Below are 21,433 nucleotides of genomic sequence, written 5' to 3'. Positions count from 1 at the left end.
TAAAGCTGTCCTTAGATTGGAACGCCAGTAATTGCAAAAACACGGATTCGCAAAAATGAAAATTAATTGACCTGGCCAAGTTTGAGTCAGAGATGGCAATAAGCCAGTGAATCGTAATGCATCTTCTATCTACCCCTACAGCGTAGTCACAAAGCAGCATCGTACTGGAGTCACATTACTGCTATGCGCATGCGCAGTCATTCGACGCGATTGTTTGTCACATATTATGATTATGAAACAGTGTCGGTTGGTAACAAATGCAGAGTTGAATTCGATACCCGGATGGGAAATTACGTACGAAAGACTACACTCAGCAATAATTATATATTGTTATGAATAATACCAAAGGTATATCTTATAGGTTATACGAAAGCATCTGTGTGGGTGGTTACCGTTCTCTTCCTGGTACAGACTTTTGTTCTGATATAGTCTAATTACTGACCATTATTAGGTATTAATATCTTTAACTAATGCAGTGTCAATCGATGTTTAATTCAAAGGTTAGGTCGCGTTCATACTATATTTATTACTTGTAGAATTACCATATAGTTTTAAAACACCATCTTCATGTAAAACATCGTCCTATATTACATTAACGATTTACAATAGTCTCTAGGCGAATTTAGCTTGAATGTACAAAAAAACACGGACGTTGGAAGTCCAAAGTAATGTACGCGCACGTTTCCGCGAAATGATATAAATACGCATTCATAATCGCTTGGGGAAAATACTTGAAATATTGGAATTTAGCAGACAAATCCAAAATTATCTAATTCAATCATACAACAAAAAGTATATTTTTCACTACATTTTGCTCACGGTTTCATCCGAGTGAGGCCAAAAATGCCAAATCCTTCGAAACGTCATAAAAACTATCAGTGCAAATGAGTGAATACTTGGGACCACTAATCTGTATTTAATTCGCAACGAAATGAATCTAATAGTAAAACAGCGAAAAATAATCGACATAAAATAAAAGAGGTTACAATAAGCTTATGGTACCAATCGCATACATGTCAAAAGGAAGCTAAAACATTCAGCCGAAAAAAACAGTGACAACGTAATTGTCACGTCCGAAAATAAATCGGAGGGGAGACAGGGGGAATGCAATACCTCTACACGCATCGCGTTATTTGCGAACACTTTCATAACTTCCTTGGAGAGACGCCAACGGTTTATTTTGATCGCGCTGCACTTCCAAAGGTTTACGTTAAACGCCTAAGCGATATTGATGTGTTTGTTTGCGTGTAATGGCTACTAATTGTTTAACTTTTGTTACATATTGGTTATTAGATATCGAAACAGGAGCGGTAAATGGACGTGTAAGCTGTGAAACGAATTTACAGATTCAATCATGTCTACACAATTGCAAATATTTAGTTCGGATTTAGCCGTGCAATGCGTACGATATGAAACTTGTAGTCAAGACTTCGTTTGCGGTTTGGTGTATTAATAGAGGAAAATTCACAGGAATGTCTACATATAATAATATAAATTATAGTAAGTTATGTCGACCAATGTTTACAATGTATGCCGGTGCCATATCAAACCGAAGAGGTGGTCGCGCGTGACTCGATAGCCTTTTGTACACCCTACAATATGCATATGACTTGGCAATACAAAATATAACAGGATGACGTTTGTCTGATAAGCTCTATGTTTACCCATGAGTATCATTACCCAGAACTTTGAAATTTATAGCACTGTACAATTGTACTGGTCACGTCATAATGAGATGTTAAAATATGTTAAGTCTTACAATAATATCTAAAATGGAAAATGGCAATCCTTGAAGACCCCAGTAAACGTGAAAAATAGCCAAACGAAGTACACCTACACAGGCAGACTTGCAGTTATGTAATATTTAATGATTTAAATACATTAGTATCATTTACTATTTCTACTTACAAGAATTACATGTGCAATAATAAAATGGATTAAGGATAATCAAGTCGAGCTTTTCCGGCCGACATATTCAAATGCGTGCCGATTATAACTCTGTCTCGCTGGCTGACCACAATAGTTTTATTGTTGTACCGAACAAAGACACGATCTATCGTGGGATATCCTGTGATTATTATTCAGATCTCAAGCGAAGGATATACCCGATGTTAGGTTTGCATTTGTAGAAAATGTGGCTGTAAAACAAATATATTTTTCCTTATTCATCAACCTAAATTTAGTATTAATACAAAACACGTAGCGTCTAGATTCGACGTGAAGAGTTTTACAAAGTTTTGTATGACCTACGAATATAAAAACGTACCGAGTGACCTTAAACTTCCAGTTCAGGTGATACTAATGCTTGAAATATATAAATACTAAAGTTAATCCAACAACATTTGGCAGTTGTTTGAAAACAGGAAAACGCCGAAACATCTCAGTTGGCAAGAAGACTGTGAGTAATAAAGTTTACAAACATCCAAATTGAAAATGAGATTACTAAACGTATCAATTGTCATTGCAAATAATGCAATCCCACATACGATGACTCAGACAAATCCCACGGAATATATATGTCAGACAGGAAACACACCTGCTCAAGATGTTCGCGGTAACGCAATCATAATTCCCACAGTGGCAGGGGCTTGAAAAAAGAGTTTATCACAACCAAGTATTTGTTGGTGTGACAATGTAATCTCGCCGTTGTATTGTGCAAAACATTGTTCCCAGGGCAGAGTGGGGCGCGCCGTAGGGCTGTCAGCCTGCCTGATTATATTATTAGGATATATTTAAGAAGAAAGAGTTGACATCTCATCCCAGTTACAATGAAATATTTAATGTAAAACGCAAACCTCCTTTCAGCTAATATAAGTTGTATACCTTTAGATTATGTCAAAAAACTAAACTCGTAAATGAATTCATTAAAATTTATCATTTATTAGGTTCAATAAATATTTTCTTCAAATTATTTTATGTTTGTACTTTAGCGTTATATAAATTGTGATAGAACTTATTTTTATCAAAGCAATAGTACATCGCAAAATTACATTTATTAACATTAATTACATAATACATCTTCTAAGACTGTTTATACTCTCACTATAATTTCCATTTTAAATTAACTTCTTAATTATCTAAGTTTTTGTTTTATATTTATTTGACATACGGTTATAAATTAAATTAATTATACTATATAAAACATGGTTGGATATATCAGTACATGCATCGTTATCTTTATTATAAGGTGGAAAACCCGCCATAGTAACTCATAATTGCTATCATTGCTATCAATACCCGCATAAAAAGTCATCCACAGGTTCCCAAGTAAAAATTGGTAGCTTCCTACGTCCATACTTAGTGCCGATGCTAACCGCAAGGCGTACTTCGCGACCGCGTAGTTAATTCGCCCGATGGTCGCGCTCTTTTAGACACCTAGTTTGTATCAACGTTGTATAATGGTATTAGGACGACGCCTTCTGATTTTGCATATATTATCTCGTATGTTCGTAGACGCAAAACTAGGACGGAGACAAATGATTTACGGTGATGTTAGTAATCCTTTTCAGCTTTGCTGTAAATTCTGAGATTGTGTCCACATCACTAAAATAACCGTAAAGCTATGTGTACGTACTTTGTATACTATTATTTGCCACGGAATTATAGTATGTTAGGGCAAGTTCGAATAAGGGGGTAGACCGGAAATTCAAAATTACTAAATCGGACAATAAACCTAACACGGACAAAGCCAGACGGATTTTGAAACCCTATATTATGATGCATTATTATTGAACGTCCAGTCCCAAGCTAAATGATTAAATAAAAAGGCGTAAAAATAATTGATAAGTGAGAAGATACATATTTGTTTACACTTTCAGTACAAGACTTATGAAATATTTTAGTTATATCGAATCGATTGTCATAATGAGACGCTCGTTTAATTTCAATATAATTTAATCTTGTAAATTAATAGTTACTTAGTTCGAAATTATAAAATGTCAAAGATAATTTGTGTCTGGCATTTAATGTTTTTAACACTTTGACCTTAATTGGCCCGGTCTCCTTTATTTTTAAACATGCATTTTGTTGACAGTTTAATCATGATTACTTGGTCACATAAAAAAAATATAATAAAAATGTATCCATGAAGTTTTAAACATAGTGTACGATCTATTCACTTTTTACAAACACATTTCTCCTAATATTACAAGTGCTGAGGGATACTGACCTCAACACCAAACGAAAATACCTTAAAAATTATCAATTTTAAACAATCTAAATAATTCTCCTAAAAGGCGGTAGCATTCTTAGAACTCCGCAAATTCTCTTTAACGCTTTAATTCTGACAAATTCGAAGGGCGCGGGTAGTCGGAGATTCCGTCCCTTTGTCCTTGGACAGGACTGCGCAATCCTTGCCAAATAACAGACATTCCCCCGCTTTTCGCGAGTAAACACTTAAAATTCCGTTGTCCTAACGGGTTTTTTAAGGAAAACAGTTTATGTAGACAAGTACCGTAAAGAATTTTATCGAGTATTCAAGACGATTGTAGTTTTAAAAGTTCGTTTTACGATATTGAATCTCTTGAACGGGCAGTAAGCAGCAGGCAGACGGCATGCCCGGAGTATAAGAAAATGTTTATTCAGTACTCGGCAGTACATAAGTCAGCCAGTCAACAGCAGTGTAACGTCCCTGACAAAGTCCCTGTAAGGTTTGTGAGGAAACCTAAACACCTAAGAATTCTCCAGAACACTTTCGAAGGTAAGTGAAGACTGTCGCGCCGCGGTGGACTAAGGCACAAACCACAGTAGTCAGCGAGCCTCTTTTCTTAAAGCCATATTTACTTCCGAGAATTGAAACTGTCTCCTCTACTGCCAATCTAAATATGACCCAAAAGTCTTCTATAGAAGTCAACCCTATAGAATACAATGGCGTTGTTTTGTTATCTGCAACGAAACATTGTTGCCTTCATCTGACGGCGGTCGATTGTTATTCTGCCTCGTCCTGCCATAGAACTTTCTAGAACGGAACTGATTCTATGGTAGATGAAGAATAGAATACGCTTGTATAGCGACTTACAGCTTTTGATTTTCAAAATATTATCTATTTTATGGTGTAAGTTCCTATCACATGCATTGATAAATACACATGATGCAAGACTGATTTGTCATTATATCGCTCATGAAGCCACATGAAATATTAAAGGATGTAAAAACTTTAAAAAAAATTAGCTCTTTAGGGGTTTTAGTAAGACGACAATTTCAATGTGCATACAACAAAGTACTACCCGAGTCTTCTGAAAGACTACAACCATAATCCAACCTCACAAAATCTACACTTTACCACTCCTCTTTACCAGTAGTCTTTAGGAATATCTATGGCTTATATTAGCTCGTAAGTCGGTGAACTCTGCCCACCCTGCACACTTCGCGTCAAACACACACTTAAACACATGTAAAACGTAAATAAATTTTACTAAGAACCGCGACATAACGAGCGTTAACTGCTTCGCACATGTTAATGATGTTCAAACCCAAAACTATAAAACGAGTCAAGTTTGGAACAGTCAAAAGAAAGATTTATATAGTACTGGGGAGTCTTTCGCTTGCCAGTCTGGATAGCTTTGTCTATTTCTGCTATCATACAACGTGTTCATGAGACTTTTGTAGTGTGATTACTTAGATTATGAGACGTAATATTTTGTTGTCTAGCGACTGGCAACATGTAGCAATATTTCGTAAAGTACAGTTAGAAATTATTATGGGCAATTAAAATTTTAAAAAGGTCACTTAATTTTGGTGTAATTTTTTTAAATATTACCCAAATGTCGGGATTCCACACTGAGTCGTAAGCATTAACAAATATTGTTAACTGTTTATGACTAAGTCGAAGTTTTACAGATCAGCCTAAATGACTCATAAAGTCTTACATATATCCATATTTCCTTAACACGTGTTCAGATTGGATCCATGACTAATTTAGCTAAATAAAAATTTACAACAGTTAATTCATCTGCCACTAGGCAGTTCTACCTACGCGAATACCATCTCAACCCGGATTCCTCTATCTTACAGACGGAAAAAAATGCTGTTTATCAAATATTAGATACTAGTGCAAATTAGTGCATCCTCAATGTTGTATGACATCTCTAGGACGTATAAAGCGCAAATAAGTCCTTGATGATTCTAGGTGGTCAGTTGGCAGAAGGCGAAGACTTCAAACAGTAGAAATTAAGATTATTTTATGGTACGTCCACATTATGTCCTATATTATTGCCACTTGCTAGTATTGCTTGCTGTACCACCGTACACACTATAAAACCCGCCATAGTGGCCCTCGTAAGTGTGACGCGTTCCGGGATCATTTTGTGTATATCCGATTTCAAACTGGCAGACAGAATTGTATTGACTGGCGAGGGATAATCATCTCTCCTCAACCAACATTCTATCTGGACCCCAATCCGCTTACCATCAGGTGCAGAGAGGTCCCTTTGCCGTGTCCTCACACGATAGAGGACAAGTAAACACTAGTGACAGGTACCTATAAGACAGCGCCGCCGATCCATATCCGGGCTGGTGGAGCCGCAGCTGCGCCGGCGGGTACGGCTGCGGCGCGTAAGGGGCGGCCGGCGGCGGCCTGGGCTGGGGCGCCGCCACCACAGCCCCCGCAGGCTTGCCGCCGTACGCCAGCGCGCCGCCGCCGCCGTGCCCGTGATCCGTCTGCCCGGGCCTGAAAACAAACAGAAGAAAGCTTAAAAACAGTTCCAAGTTTGTATCTTAACTGGTATGAGGAGCTGAGGATGAATTAGCTTCCTCTCTTGTTGGAATAGAAGCCTTCCCAGTGTCAGCTTGGACGTAAGGCATAATTCTACCGATCAACGAAAGAGCCAGCACTTTCATCAGTTGTGCATTTGGACTACACTGTACCTACTTACCATCGGGTTCAGTGTACGTCCCAATGGTAAGATTATTTAATCAAAACAATGATTACCAATTTCTCATTGGAGGAATTTATCTATCGTATGTAAACTATCCTTATTCTATCAAATACGTGTTAACAAATTCTTTAAAGCCACACATTCCGAAATAATTAATTTAAAACCTAAACAAAGTAAAGTCAAAACAATGCAATAACTAACACAAATAATGTGGAACACCAAAACGCATGCCTCAACAGAATTCGAACCTGTGAAGTTAATCGAAAATTGACGCCCGTAGTCAGCGCTTAGTCACGACTCCGAACCGCATGTTCAAAAAAATACGCGCAACCATTAAAACTAGCGAAACCTCACATCCGGTCGTAAAACGAACTATTTGGTGTCCGATTCATCTGTCGGGTCGTTGACTGTTTCTAGGACGTCGTCTATCGATTTTGGTTTATTTTGTAATCGATTTATGATGGTTCAGGGACAAATGCTTTGACATTGGAGGCAAAAAAGATTTTGTTCACTTGACTTGTAACCAAGCAAACGATGTTGATCAAAGTTATAACCAAAAATTTGATGATAGAATTATTTAGCTACTTGACTCGATTATTTCTGCTCCGTTTGATAGCTCCCACAGCGCAAAAAGCGATGAACTAGCTGAGAAACGAATGAACTCCAATACAAATCCACATCGAAACAGTATTTATTCTAATGAAATTCTACCCACAGTACAAGTAGTAATACAGTACTAGTTAACACCCACGAAATGGTTATAAAAATCTTACTCTATGAGCCTCGAAACATTAAAGATCACAATAGCATAGCAACACGAAATATTGGCAAATTCGCCGTCCAGTTACGAGCGCAGTTAGCTCGCGTGGGAGATGTTACCGTTCAATCAGCGGTGTCACGGACGGACTCGGCAACTTCTTCGTATACAGCGACTTCTATAGTTCCTGAGCATTATCAATCTTTGATTTTCGCAATGACTACAACGGCAATGACTATACAAAGTTCGATATTAAATATGCCGTCAAAGATTTTAGTTACTTTGTCATTGCAGGCGCGGCCATAACTGACGAAAAAATCATCCTTTTTATTTGTATCTTTTAATTCCAATATTGACAATGACACCATTAAAATCACTGGTAGGTTTTTCATATGTGAGAGTCCGCCTGGGTAGACACCACTGCAATGTCTATTTGTGCTGCCAAGCAGCAGTGTTATGTTACTGTTGTGTTCAGGATAGAAGGACATTGTAGCCAGTGTAACTACTGGACATAATAAGACTTAACATTTCATGTCTCAATATGGCGAACGCAGTGGAATACTAAGCAATACTTTGTAATTCAAGGTGTGGGACGGCGTTTCTACTGGTTATGGACGGTCGTATCGCTTACCATCAGGCGAACGGCAAGCTCGTCTCGTCATTTAAAGCAATGAAAAAATCACAGATAATCTCTATCAACCACTAAGAGCGACATCTAGTGAACTCAAAACTGCCCTGTATAATATTATACCAAAATCATTTCGAAAAAGCTTTTTACGTTTGCACGGAGCCTGTCACAAAGGATCCGAGCCGAAAAGCGGCCCGACCAGTCCCCGGATGCTTGCGGCGTGCGTCAGGTAACGGTGTATCGACATTGATAGTTCATATTTCTTGGACAAGACGGTTGTTTATGGAAAAATAAATTAATGATGTATCTGTGGAAGCTATGGAAAAAAGGTCCCTCGTAATAAATTAGCAGATGATGAAAAAGGTAAATTGTTATATTGTATAAGTCAGAAGGCAGTTAGTCATTTGATATATTTCCGTACAAGTTATTTTGTATCTGCAAGTTTTATATTAAAACCATATTTTTTCATACCATTCGAAGATATTAAAGAAATCTATTCAAACAACATATTATTCTGTACATATACCAAATCAAAGCCTTGTATTCGAGCTAACATTTTCCCACATTACGTAAATAAAATGGCCGTACGCGTAAATTATGTGCCATAATGTCATTTTGAATTATAGAGCACACGTACAAGACCTTTCCGAAGTTTAATTAACATTTGGTTGAGTTAAGAAACTTCCTACCCAATTAAAATTAAAAAACAAGGAACTTTCATTCGACTTCTGTGAGACGATTTGCGACATTAATGCTTGTTGTGAAGCTTAAATATAATTTAAACAACACTGATAATTAAGGCAAATATGACGTTTTTAAAGAATTTCGCTTCTTTATAGAACTTGGCAGGGCGGGAGTTAGATATCCGTTAAGGGGTTGAGGGCTCTCTACCAAATATGTATTGTTTAAAAATTATTCAATCATAACAGATGTTGCGTAAGAATAGTGTTTCAACGACAATGTGTTAATTAAAGGCGATTTGAATCTCGACCTTATGAGCCTTTGTAAAAATGTGTCAAAATTCACACTTATATTCGATGTTCATTACTACATGATAAATCCTTCATCAATAACCTGTTAATTTATGCAAAAAACACAGAATTATTTTTGGTTTACCAAAATACATTTTAATAACATAATTAATAGCATTGCGTAGTGTTTATAATGTAATAAAAATTAAACCGTTCGTTAAATAACAGTTACAAATCTCATTTCCAGTAATTTAATGATTCACTCCGAAGGTCTACGTGACGCGGCGACCGAGAGCCGACGAAGAGGTCGTGGGATCCTTTTACTTATTGAGAGTTGAGACCAGTGTTTGTATATCTGTAGACGGTTGGGTGGATATCTTCTTACGCTTTAAGTTGGTCTTACGTTCCAATATCGATGAAAAAACGTTATAGTTCTGGATAAGCATTCTATTTGTCATTGTCTTTTATTACTTCGATTAAAAAAAAAAACAATGTCAAAATACACGTCCTACAGTCCAGTTGAAATTGGGCTAGACATACAAATCAAATCATGTCACAAACATGAAGAAGGAAAAATAAATCGTAAAATACATTCACCACTTATACAATATAATCAGTATTTTATAATGACATAATTAAAATGCAAATTAATCCAAATCCGGCCCTGCCCTTGAGCAGAACGCCGCACAACCACGCGACATTATGTATCGTCTACATTTGTAATCATGCGTGAGACAATATTTTGTAATGGCCGCATTGCGTGCCGCTTTTATATTCTAGAGTTCATATTTTGTGTTGACCCCGAACGAGTTTTGATGATTAAGAAAAGGAATCGGGTTATTTTTTGACCTCCAAATGACAAGACAGTGATCAGTGAGAATAGTGGAGAAAGTGCAGAAATCACCACAATTAAGGTCGGCGTAGCCCTGGCATAATACTCTAGATGTCAGTGGCATTTTTCCGTTTTCCGCTGCAAAAACAACCAACAATCGTCCTAATGAGAATTGAATTGACCTTTCATTCATCCTTTATACGCAATGTTATACCCACAAGTATATGTCACCTATCGTACTACATACCGGTATAAATTAACTCGCCAAAAGGAGTGCACAAAGCTGCGCAGGCGCCGAGTGAGTCACGCTGCATTGTGCGAGTGCACCGGTGATTCACAACTCAGGTGATTCAACCGTTACCTTTACAAAGCGGATCTTTACTTTGGCGGCTATTAGCGTTCGCTTTTTGTGTGTTTTCGCGATATGTGGTAATTGTGTGGAAATAATGGAAAACTTGTGCAAATATTTTTTTGTTATATTACCGTCTCTGGTTACAGAGCGTCGAACTTTTAGTATAAAAACTTTAACTGAATGATAAAAATATTGCGCATACCAAAACACACAAGACTAAATTAAAACCCGAATTTCAATCATCCCTTTTTTAATTTAACAAAAGGCATAGCACAGAACACAATCTTTATATACAATACTTAAGCACTAAATTACATTAAGACTAGATTGTCTTCCTTAAACCTAGGCCCTAATTGAAATTATACTACGGAAACGACTCTACAAAAAACAAATACCTCTGTCCGTGGTTTTCCATAGACAATGCACACTAGTGAGCAGTGACGACTATAATTAATTATGCGAAGGAATCACGCATTAACCGCACCTCCGCGTGTTACCAAAACAAACAGCGCGCGGAAATCGGTCGCCTTTCATAACAGATAATGCAATTGATAAACCATTTGGTGTTTTTTGCTTTGTGTAACCGCTGGGTATGTGGGTTAACGCTGTGACTTGCTACTTTACTTGTTATTGTAGATAACGTATCTTGGAGTTTGTGAGTCAGATTTGAGGTTTTGAAGAAACCTCTAGGTCGTGGCTTGCAAGTAAACATATTTCTGTAGAATATATAGAAAACATGTTGATACATGATACAAATGTCGCACGCGACTGACAACCAGCATTATTCGACTTCGTCATCATCATCGGCCGTAGGATGGCCACTACTGAACATGGGCCTCCCATAAAAAATTCTAGATCGACTTATTAAGCATTTAGAATTTTAATTCACTACTTTGAAGAAGGCTGACATTTTTCTATTAATTTTTTATTTAACGAATTTTTTTTTTATATGTGTGACTAATTCCTTTATTATTTCACCTGTTTTTCTAATTTATTCGATTTAACTATCAATAATATGCTGAAGAGGAAATTACATTTTAATTCTCGTGCCATATCTCACAAAAAAAAACGAAAATTACCAACAAAAAGTACGTAGACTCGTTAATAGCGAGTGAAACAAGAAAGTTCCCTCCAGGGACTTGTCACCGAAGCGGCGCGGCGCGGCGCGGCGCGGCGTAGCAGTTTCAAACTTGTATTTTTGCCGTGAGGTTTGCGTAGTTTAGTTAGACTTCGTAAGGTTGGCAGGCCTTAAAAAAATTTTTTTAGCATTTAGATCACTAGTTTGAAGGAGGCTGATATTTTTTATATATATTTTATAAACGATCATATTTTGTTATATTTGCTACTGGTTTCTTAAGGCGATACCTCAAGGTCCATTTTCATACATTTTGTTTCGCCTTTAATCTGGGTAACTAAACAAGTATTGGCAAGTAAAGAATTTAAATTCACGTCTAGTTAGTGATTAGTTCTCGCAGTTGAAAGAAAAATGTAAAAATAATTAATAATCATGGATATTTCTGCCTTTAAAATTTCGTCATATTAAATTTAAATTCTTTACTTGCCAATACTTGTTCAGTTACCCAGATTAAAGCCGAAACAAAATGTATGAAAATGGACCTTGAGGTATCGCCTTAATTTCACCTTTTTTTTGTATTGTATTATTTTTCATATCAGTTTGTCAGATTTGGATGTAACATTTCGTCCTTTTTGAATTAGAGTCGAAATATCACGCCGGACATTAAATGTGCATGAAGATTATTAACTTATTTATTGCAGGATGCACGGCAGACTATTAAATCCTTATATAATCACATCACGATAAAATCGTTTGTTTCCAATGTCCAGAAAAATGGTCATTTAAAAAGGAATAGTAAAGTGAAAAATAATTAACCACACTTATCCTAGGTTTCAATCACACACGACACGTCTGTCAGCGGAATGTAAAGCCGCCCACACACCTTCCAGCTTGTTTGACAACTTCATCAAGTGAGTCAGACTAAGGCGTATGTTCATATCATTACTCAACAGTGTTGATTCAAATGCTTCTATTTAATATTATTTGCTATGCCTATGTCAGTTAACAACATGATGTGAAAAGTTTTTCAAAAAGAGGTTCTATATTTCCTAAACTTGGGACTACCTGTCTAAATGCCAATTCGCGTCCCTTACTATTGAACATCCAATTGATATGTAAGTTTTCTACTACCTGCACGAAAAGGGAAACTCACACCGTCTCAGTCCAAGTTGTCAGTTAAAATCTTTAAATAATCCCGTGTGAGAACGTACGGAGCCACATGTGTACGTTCGCGTGCGCCGCCCACACGCCCCGCCGACCTTGACGCCATCCGACAGCGTGTCAACTTGGGATATTTTTACACTTCACTTATTTGTTCGATGTTTGAATTTCGAACTCGCGTTCAGCCCGAATTGACGAGTTGGCGTCATTATTTACTGATCGTGTAATGAACTCGGCCGATTTTAGGTTAAAGTTAATTTGTTTTGTTAATAAAGCATTAACACTAACATATTCCTTTCCTGTTTTTTGAAATATTACATGTTTATCGAGATGTTCTTGTTACTAAGGTATATTTTCTTCAGCAGCAAACTGAGCCTACATGTTGTTGAGTGGAAAATTTCGGCGTTACGTCGCCGCTCCGTTCGAATACAATGATAGCCTTTCAAACGAACATATTGATTGCTTCCTCCCGAGCCACTCACTGAATTGGCTTTCGACGATCAATTTCAAAAGGGCCTGTTCAGTGAATGTAGGTAGTAGCTAAGAAAAACAAAACTTCACTTTACTTATTTCATTAATTGTGTTTGTAATTGTATTAGCTATTGAACGCGGTTTCGCGTAAAAGTCCGTTTCTGAGATGAAGTAGTAGAAAAAGTAAAAGATAAAAATTATAAGAAAAAAAATTTGTATGATTAACAAAAGATTTTTTTTAAAATTCGCCAAAATTACATTGACTCCAGAAAGCGCGACTAAACATTGGCTTTTATGGCTATGCCAGCTTTCTCGCCATCAATATTGTAGTCACTATTCTTATCACCTCCTTCTAGCGGAGAATATTTAGAATGGGAGATAGTAAGTTCGATTCTGGGAACACTTTAGTTTCTTACATCTTTTTTTGTCCAATTAGACTATGTAATAAAGATCAATTGAGTATAAGTTTTGTCTGTAGTCATCGCTTAATACCACGTCGAGTTGAGACAGGGCCCTTATTCTGTATGATGGTGTAAGCGTGTAACGCGGCCCTGTCATGTTATCTCCGAGAAATGTGCGTGGAATGGTATTCTGTAAGCCAAATTTCTATAGTCCTAAACATGATGCGTTGTGTTACGTGCTTGTTACGCACTGTTAAAATAACGTGCGGGATAGAGAATAAGGCCCCTGTTGTAGTCAAACTCATGTCGTAAACACAACTGTGTAGCATTGCTCTAATGGCAACAATAACAAGTCCACATGTCTCATACGGATATATATTTATCTATATATGACTCAATAATGAAACGCAATTAAACTAATTGTGATTGACGGCTTATCGCCACGATTCGTTTCAAACGTAAATAACATTGTTAGAGAATTATTTTGTTAAGAGTATTTTTACTTCGTTTGTTTTATAACTTTTTTTATTTGCGACACCTATTATCCTCTTTTTATAATTATTGTTATTAACCCATGAGATCCTAGTTTAACATCCAAGTCGACCGATCTTGTGAATTCAATAAAAAATAACACGATTTCTTGTGTCTAGGTTTATGTATAAAATGATAGGTCGCACGAGTTACTAAACTTATGGACGCTAATAATTTCGCGTCTTCCCATCTTAATGATGAAGATGACGCCCGACAAAAGCGTAAACTTAAGAGGCTTAATAAAAAGCGTCAGTAACACTGCAAATATGTTTTATTCTCTCACATCGGTAATGTTGTAAAATATCAACATTGCGTATTAATTTGTGAATGTTGTATACTCCTATAATTGATACACACATCAGAATGTAACTTTACTACTGTAATGTTATAAACCAGAAATGTGTGTACTATTGGAGAAATATATTTAAATAAATAAATAAATGAAGCGGCGATAGCCTCGTTGGGTGTGGAACGGACTGCGAAGACGAATGTCCGCAGGTTCAAATCCCAAGGGCACACACCTCTGACTTTTCTAAAATCATGTGTGTATTCTTTGTAAATTTATCGTTCGCTTTAACGGTGAAGGAAAACATCGTGATGAAACCTTGCACATCTAAGAAGTTCTCTATAGGAATTTCGAAGGTGTGAGAAGTCTACCAACCCGCACTAGGCCAGCGTGGTGGACTAAGGCCTAATCCCTCTCAGTAGTAGAGGAGGCCCGTGCTCAGCAGTGGGCAAGTATATAATACAGGGCTGATATTATTAAATAAATAAATAAATCGGTGGCGTGAAATCAGTATCAAGTCGAAGTCGCGACTAGTGACCAGTGTGCTAAGCCTTGTTCTCAGAGCGCTCGTTAAGCCCCGCGAAGCCCTGCCTGAAGCCCTATACGACTTAAATACTACATCGTCCTGATCCCACGCTAGACAATCCTAGTCTATTCTACTTTTAATGTTATGGTTACGATAAAAAATCTATGAAAACCTGCATCTAAAATAAGGAAGAGAGTATGTCTCATGCTTTGTTCTGAGAGGATAGACCGAGATTCAGCGCATTTCGTTCAGCCTAGGTTTATTCAAAAAAAAAATTGTAAGAACCAGACTTTTAACCCTAGAAGGGGCTATGCACTTTGTCGTGTACAACAATGAAGATACTTCACATTCTTTTATTATAATTAACCTTTGCTCTCAATAGATAAGCAATATGAAAAATAGACCGCGCGGTATTCAAACATTGCCTCATAGGATTTAAAAAAAACAATTTTAAATAAAAAATACCTATGCATTTCGAAATCCTGTAGTTACAAAACATTTATAGAATATACAATACGCATTCATGCAAAAATAAAACGCAAGAATAGAGAGAAAACACAATGCAAGTTACAACAATTTAACTCCATGCAACAATACTTAATTTATCTAAAGTTGTCAACCCTAGAAGATAAACTCGTAAAAACTGCACAACACAAGAGAGAACTACATTTCGTCGACAACCCTAATCTACATTGGAGTAACAGCCAGTCATCAACCCTACAAAATTGTAAATATGAATGCGAACATCGACACATCGACAAGACGATAGTGCAACGAGCGCCGAGCGCCGATCGTCCCGTGACCTTCGCCGGCGAGTAGCGACCGGCTGGCAACAACGTAACGTAAAACCGACTCCATAACTATAGAAATACACGTGTACTGTACAGACTACAGTGTACGCGTTAGCGCGATGACCCGCGCCGAGCTCGCTCCGCGGACGCCATTCTGTGACGCATCCTTCTCCGTGGAACAACGTTCTAAATACAAACTCAATCTATGCAATTTCGACTTTATAGATCCAAGTTTAGAGTTTAATATCGAATCCAACTGTTTCTAGGTTATGTTGCGCTAAGCTGAGAGAATGGCGGGAAAGAGTCCATTGTATTTTTATTTTTGTACCGCGTCGCAAGCAAGTGCACCGTTCCAAGAATCAGAAACAGGCATGTTGGGCAGTCGGGCCGCGAAACGCAGCTGGCTGGCGTTACCCAACGTATTACTGGCAAGTAATTATAGAGGGATGGGGTGCGATACCCAAGGAAAGTTTTATGCATCATATATCTACGATAGTCGGATCACGAAACAAAAAAAATAAAATAATAATATCGTTACTCTATGTATAATAGTCGCAGTTTTAGAAACTACAATTATTAATGCGTAATCGTAAACATTGTAAGCCATTTATTATTTTACTGTTTGAATCCCAACATGGATAGAATGCATGATTGTTTATGAAATGGATGACATAGTTCCATTCTATATAGCTCTGCCCAACTGTGAAGAACAATGAACCGTACACAGCTCTATGTAACGTAGTCTATGTACAGGGCTTATAACTTATACGTGGCCTCTTGCCTTTAGGAACTTGTAAATTTTAATGGTACCGCATTTCCACTGAAGGCTGAATTGACAAAATAGGCGGTATTAATTTTTAAATAATAAGATTATAGGAGGATATAATCAGAGAGGGATAATATCTATTACCGCTTAAAACTACAGCGTCGATATTTCTTTTGGGAGTTCATTAGAGCAACTTTTATTAAAAATATCTGTTTTTTAACACCTACTAGTGCGCGGAATCACAATTGCAATAGCAAGTAACATCCTAACGTATTATAAAACGAAGTCTCTCCACCGCGTCTGTCTGAGCGCAATAAATTCAAGACCAACCAACAGGATTTCGGTAAAATTTAATATTGATATAGTTTGAGACTCTATGAAGGATATCGATTATCCCTGGATAATATATAGCGGGAAGTTTATCCTGGAAAAACTCTTACACGCGAGTGAAGCCGCGAGCAAAAACTAATTAATTACAAAATATAACATCTATGACAAAGGAATTACGAAAGTGTGTAAAGGTATTAAAAAAGGAAAGCTCAATTTTTACCCGTTTTAAATGGTAGCAAATTATTTTTTACATCCACTTTCTATACGCTAAGACATGGCAGTACGATTTTATACCTTCGCCTGTCAGTAAACGAAGTTAGTTTCTATGCCATAATTTTCTTTTTTGTATAAACACTTTTGCGCTATGCATCATCAACTGAAATATTTGTTGAAGGTTTCACCGTTCGGAAAACTTTCAAACGTACAACCAGTTAAGACGATCTCTACAGAGAATAGATAGGTATTTGAAAGAGGTCAAGGCTTTTAATTTAATACAATAAATTTACCTCGAATCAATAACTGTACCGTTTTTAGGAAACGAGAAAAGTTCATTTAAACAATATGAAAATGTCAATAATTATATTGTAGACAGATGCTAACAAAGGTATTATTTTTAACATAGTGTTATTACGTTTTTGCCTAGACTTTTACTATATTTAAATGCACTTTGAGACAAGCTAAATATCTAAAAGATCGGGCCTTTTGGAATGACGCTGGGGGAATCACGGAGCCAAGCTATTCTTAAACTGACATCTATAAATATTTACCAAAGATCATACACAACATGCATGGTGATTCATCACAGAAAATGGCACAAACGGCAAGAACGGTCATAAAGAACAAACTAACAATCATCGCCGACACGCTTCGTAATCTATGGCCTATAAATAATAAAAAAAGCGCGGGTAAACCTAGCAGCAATAGACAAACAACGCAATTGAGAACAAAATGTCGGCGCTCTGTAATTTATGGACGCGCCAAAACATTGCGTAAGTCATTAGCATTGAATGATACTTTTATCCACACGGATACAGGTTTTACGGACGCTCTGTTTCTTTTATTATTATTTCTATTTGGAGGAAAATCTAAAAATATATAATATTATGCACGTACTAACGCGCTATATAACATATAGGTTTAGAACGCTTTGTAATTTATCATTTTACCTTAACTATTGTAGATTTAATTTTAACAACTTAATTTATAGATTTAAAGCAACCGTAACGTTTGTTTCTTTGTTGCTTCGTAAAATCTGCAAACAAAACTTTAAACTACAAATGACATGGCTGAATAAACAAACTTCCTTCGATCGAAATGCGAAACAAAAAAGCACAGAATCAACCGAGTACAGTTACCGTGAACTGTTACGAATCGTTATAATTTCCATTCTGTTTACTTCCCAAAAAAAACAGGAACGTTGCCATTTTAAAGTCAATTTCGTGTGTTATCGTACATTTTTGGTGTCGTTAACGGTTCTATGCAAATTCGCGCCAACCCGCTTCAATATGGCGGCTATATTCGGGAAGATGTGGTACCGTTTTGGTGGTCGTCTCGCATTAAATCGATATAAGTACGAATGATTATATGTTATTTTAGTCTTATTCTGGGTACCTGAAATTTAACGTCAGCCAAATGAGAATTTTAATACAGATAATATTATGATTTCTCTTACGGATAACCTTTACGATATCTCTTACGGATTTTTAAATGTCATCATTGATATACGGTAATTGACATTGGGATTTTGAACTGCATGAATTTATAAGTGAATTACTTAAAAATAAAAACTGTGCAATAGCCGCAAACAATCAAATCCTTAGTAAGATATCAAAAACAAGACGTGGACAGGAAAAATAAAAGTATGAAAGAGCATACACGTTGCGCAGGATGTGACGTCACAGATATAAACAGTATTCCCACGCATGGCGTAACTACAGCCCGACCGGCTGCCTAGCCCAGAATATTTCATCATTCCATTAACAACACTGAAGACTATTGTCTGTTTACATATTTCCTAAGTAGGTTTTTCATACCCAAGAATCTGTCTGGTTATGTGGGAACTTTGAAGACCAGTGTGTAATCACAAAATCTTCTGGTTTTAAGGACATTGAAGACAGTTTTGGTAATAAACTAACATGTGTCAGGGTGTAGACCGTATGGCCTATGGTTAGTCGTCGACTTACTATCAACTTCCTCGATATTGTTTAAATAACGTTGTTTACATCGTCAGATGTCCGGACACGCGTCACGAGTGAAGCGCCGCTGTTTCCGGCGCGATCTATTTTACGAACAGCCCGGAGTGACCTCCTTCGTGTCGAGGACGTTTCGAACGTGTTATTTAAACATTACCATGTTGGCACCGAAGATTTGGCATTTTATACTCTTAATAAGATTACCAGCATCCAAAATATTTTAGAATTCCTCTAGGTTTAAATATTTACTACTCGTTGGTGTGAGTTAGTTTACCCTGAGTTCCTGGGCTAATGAAAGGGATCCCAATATTGTGGACACTTGAGTAGCAACCATTATACATATGAAAGACTCATTATAATTTCGGAGTCACCTGGTATATAATCGGTTAGACAAAACGTCGTATTAATGGTGTGCAACGAATATCGTCTCTAAGAACGGATTCCCATGAATGCGAGTTTAACGTTCGTAGAGTTATGAACGTAGAGTTCCACGGGAATATGGAACTCGAAATGAAATCACCTATTACATCATAGGACGGCAAACCCTTTGATTTGCACCAATTATGACTCTACCTTCTTTAATTTATGTACTTTTATCTTCTTTCCCGTCTTCTTCATTCTCTTTTAAATATTTTTGTACATGCAGGCAAACTGCTTACGCTTCCTCTCACGTATCGTCCAGATGTCGGTGGAATGGCGAGTGGCGGTGCGTCATGGCGTACGTGCGCTCGGCGGCGTGCGGACTTCTGCTGGAGATACTTACACGTCTACACTTAGGGAGTAGACAGGGAACATAGGCACTTTTTATAACTAAATGAGGAATTTAAACCGTTGGAGTAAGCTCCACGTCTGTCACAATTTCGAACTTTAGACTATAAGTAACTACAATGCGCTTGACATTCTGAACTAATCATGGTTCTTTATAATGTTGAGTGTGGTCAATGACAACGAAGCTCTCTTAATCAAAATAACTCAGTGTTTGTCTCACTTCTTATCGGGGACTGTGCACTTCCTTAGCTCGGTGAATCCCCTAGCTATACGTAAATAAATACAAGGAAAACTTTCCTTTTAAAATTATGAAGACCGCACAGAAAACCGCAGTGCAGGAAGCTACTGGCAGTTTACGTGTTGAATGCGTAACCTACCACAGAGCTACTGTCTTTTAAGGAAGGTTCGTACGACCTGGATTACCTGATGGTAATTGCTCACCACTCAGTAACAATTGGAAATGAATCGTGTGTATTTCTGGAATAAAAGACCGGCTATAAACATATGCTATATTATGTATATTAATCGAGGAGTTTGTCTCTCTGAATGCCAAATTGCAATAATATCCATTCAGTAGTTTATCAGTTATAACATTCCAAATTTTCACATGAATATTAGTAACAATAACTAATTTTACAATGGATAGTTCAGACATTAAGGGTTATACGTAAGCTGAAGGCTCTAGATCGCGTATCGTCGACATATCTAGATTGATGGTATTGTTAGCATTTCATATTTTGGGTGGCCGCCAGTTCTTTTCAAATGTATTAAAAAATTCAACAATCCGATGTGAAAAGTCAAGAAAATCGCATGTAACATGAAGAATATATTGACAACAATTTGGAAACTATTCTACTCATTTTGTACTTAAACGTATTTCAGGATTCAAATTGCATGATTCCAGTAAAGTTGTAACAAAGAAATTAACGATGATATTCTTTGACCTAAACCTCGATAATAAATAAGAAAGATTTGACGCAATAAGTACTACTATTTAAAGTTCTTTTAGCTCGCAATTTCCTTTAACCTGGACAATGACATACACATCTAAAGCGCATCACAATCAAACCCCGTGTTATAAACAATATGTAAATACCGCAGGAAACGGCGAGCGTTGGCCCCTTCTGAGAACCAGAGCTGGCTACTTTCATGCAACTTTTACTTTTCTGTTGCAACGTGCATCCTTCGCGGTATACTATTGATGGATGTTTCGATCGCTGTGACTATTATACTTGGCCGTAGGTAACAATATTTAAAAGCCCGTATATACTGTCTAGTATTTGACACAATAATGACGCTTAATGACTTGAGTAATATTGCGGACTAATACCATAATGCCTTTGCCAAAAACGAAAAAGAATTAACTAAATAAATTTAAAAATAGAATAAGTACCTACTTATAAATATTTATAAATAGAATTAGGTTACATTCGTTTTGGTAATTATGCATTTTAGCATATTTACTTTGTAATATTATTAATTACATTATAATAATGAATATTACTGTTGTTGACTTTAAGCATTTATCAATTCTTCAAAATATAATTTAGCTTTATCTAATAATAACTGCCCAAATAGAACTAACAAATCAAAGAACACTAACTTAACAATTTTACTTTATAACAATCGATTGTTGCCGGATGACGCGAGCTCTGTTGCGCGACACGAGTCGTGCGCGTCTCGCATCGATGTGTCACTGAACCTCGTGGACTTCGACCCG

The 21,433-nt window shown here is 36.9% G+C and overlaps 1 protein-coding gene across 12 annotated transcripts in view; it reads right to left on the bottom strand.

Moving 5' to 3' along the window:
- The window catches only part of LOC115455707, a 150,202-nt gene that overhangs the window by 42,480 nt on the left and 86,289 nt on the right, over window positions 1-21,433 (bottom strand). For all 12 annotated transcript variants that reach the window (XM_037436684.1, XM_037436685.1, XM_037436692.1 and 9 more), the window contains one exon: window positions 6,479-6,667. In XM_037436684.1, coding sequence (XP_037292581.1) covers window positions 6,479-6,667 — 189 coding nt within the window. The remainder of the gene's footprint in view (window positions 1-6,478; window positions 6,668-21,433) is intronic.

Source organism: Manduca sexta, chromosome 9 (genome assembly GCF_014839805.1).
Source record: "Manduca sexta isolate Smith_Timp_Sample1 chromosome 9, JHU_Msex_v1.0, whole genome shotgun sequence".
NCBI classification, from domain to species: domain Eukaryota; kingdom Metazoa; phylum Arthropoda; class Insecta; order Lepidoptera; family Sphingidae; genus Manduca; species Manduca sexta.
Note: the sequence above shows the minus strand (reverse complement) of the source record. Positions and strands in the feature narration are given on the sequence as shown.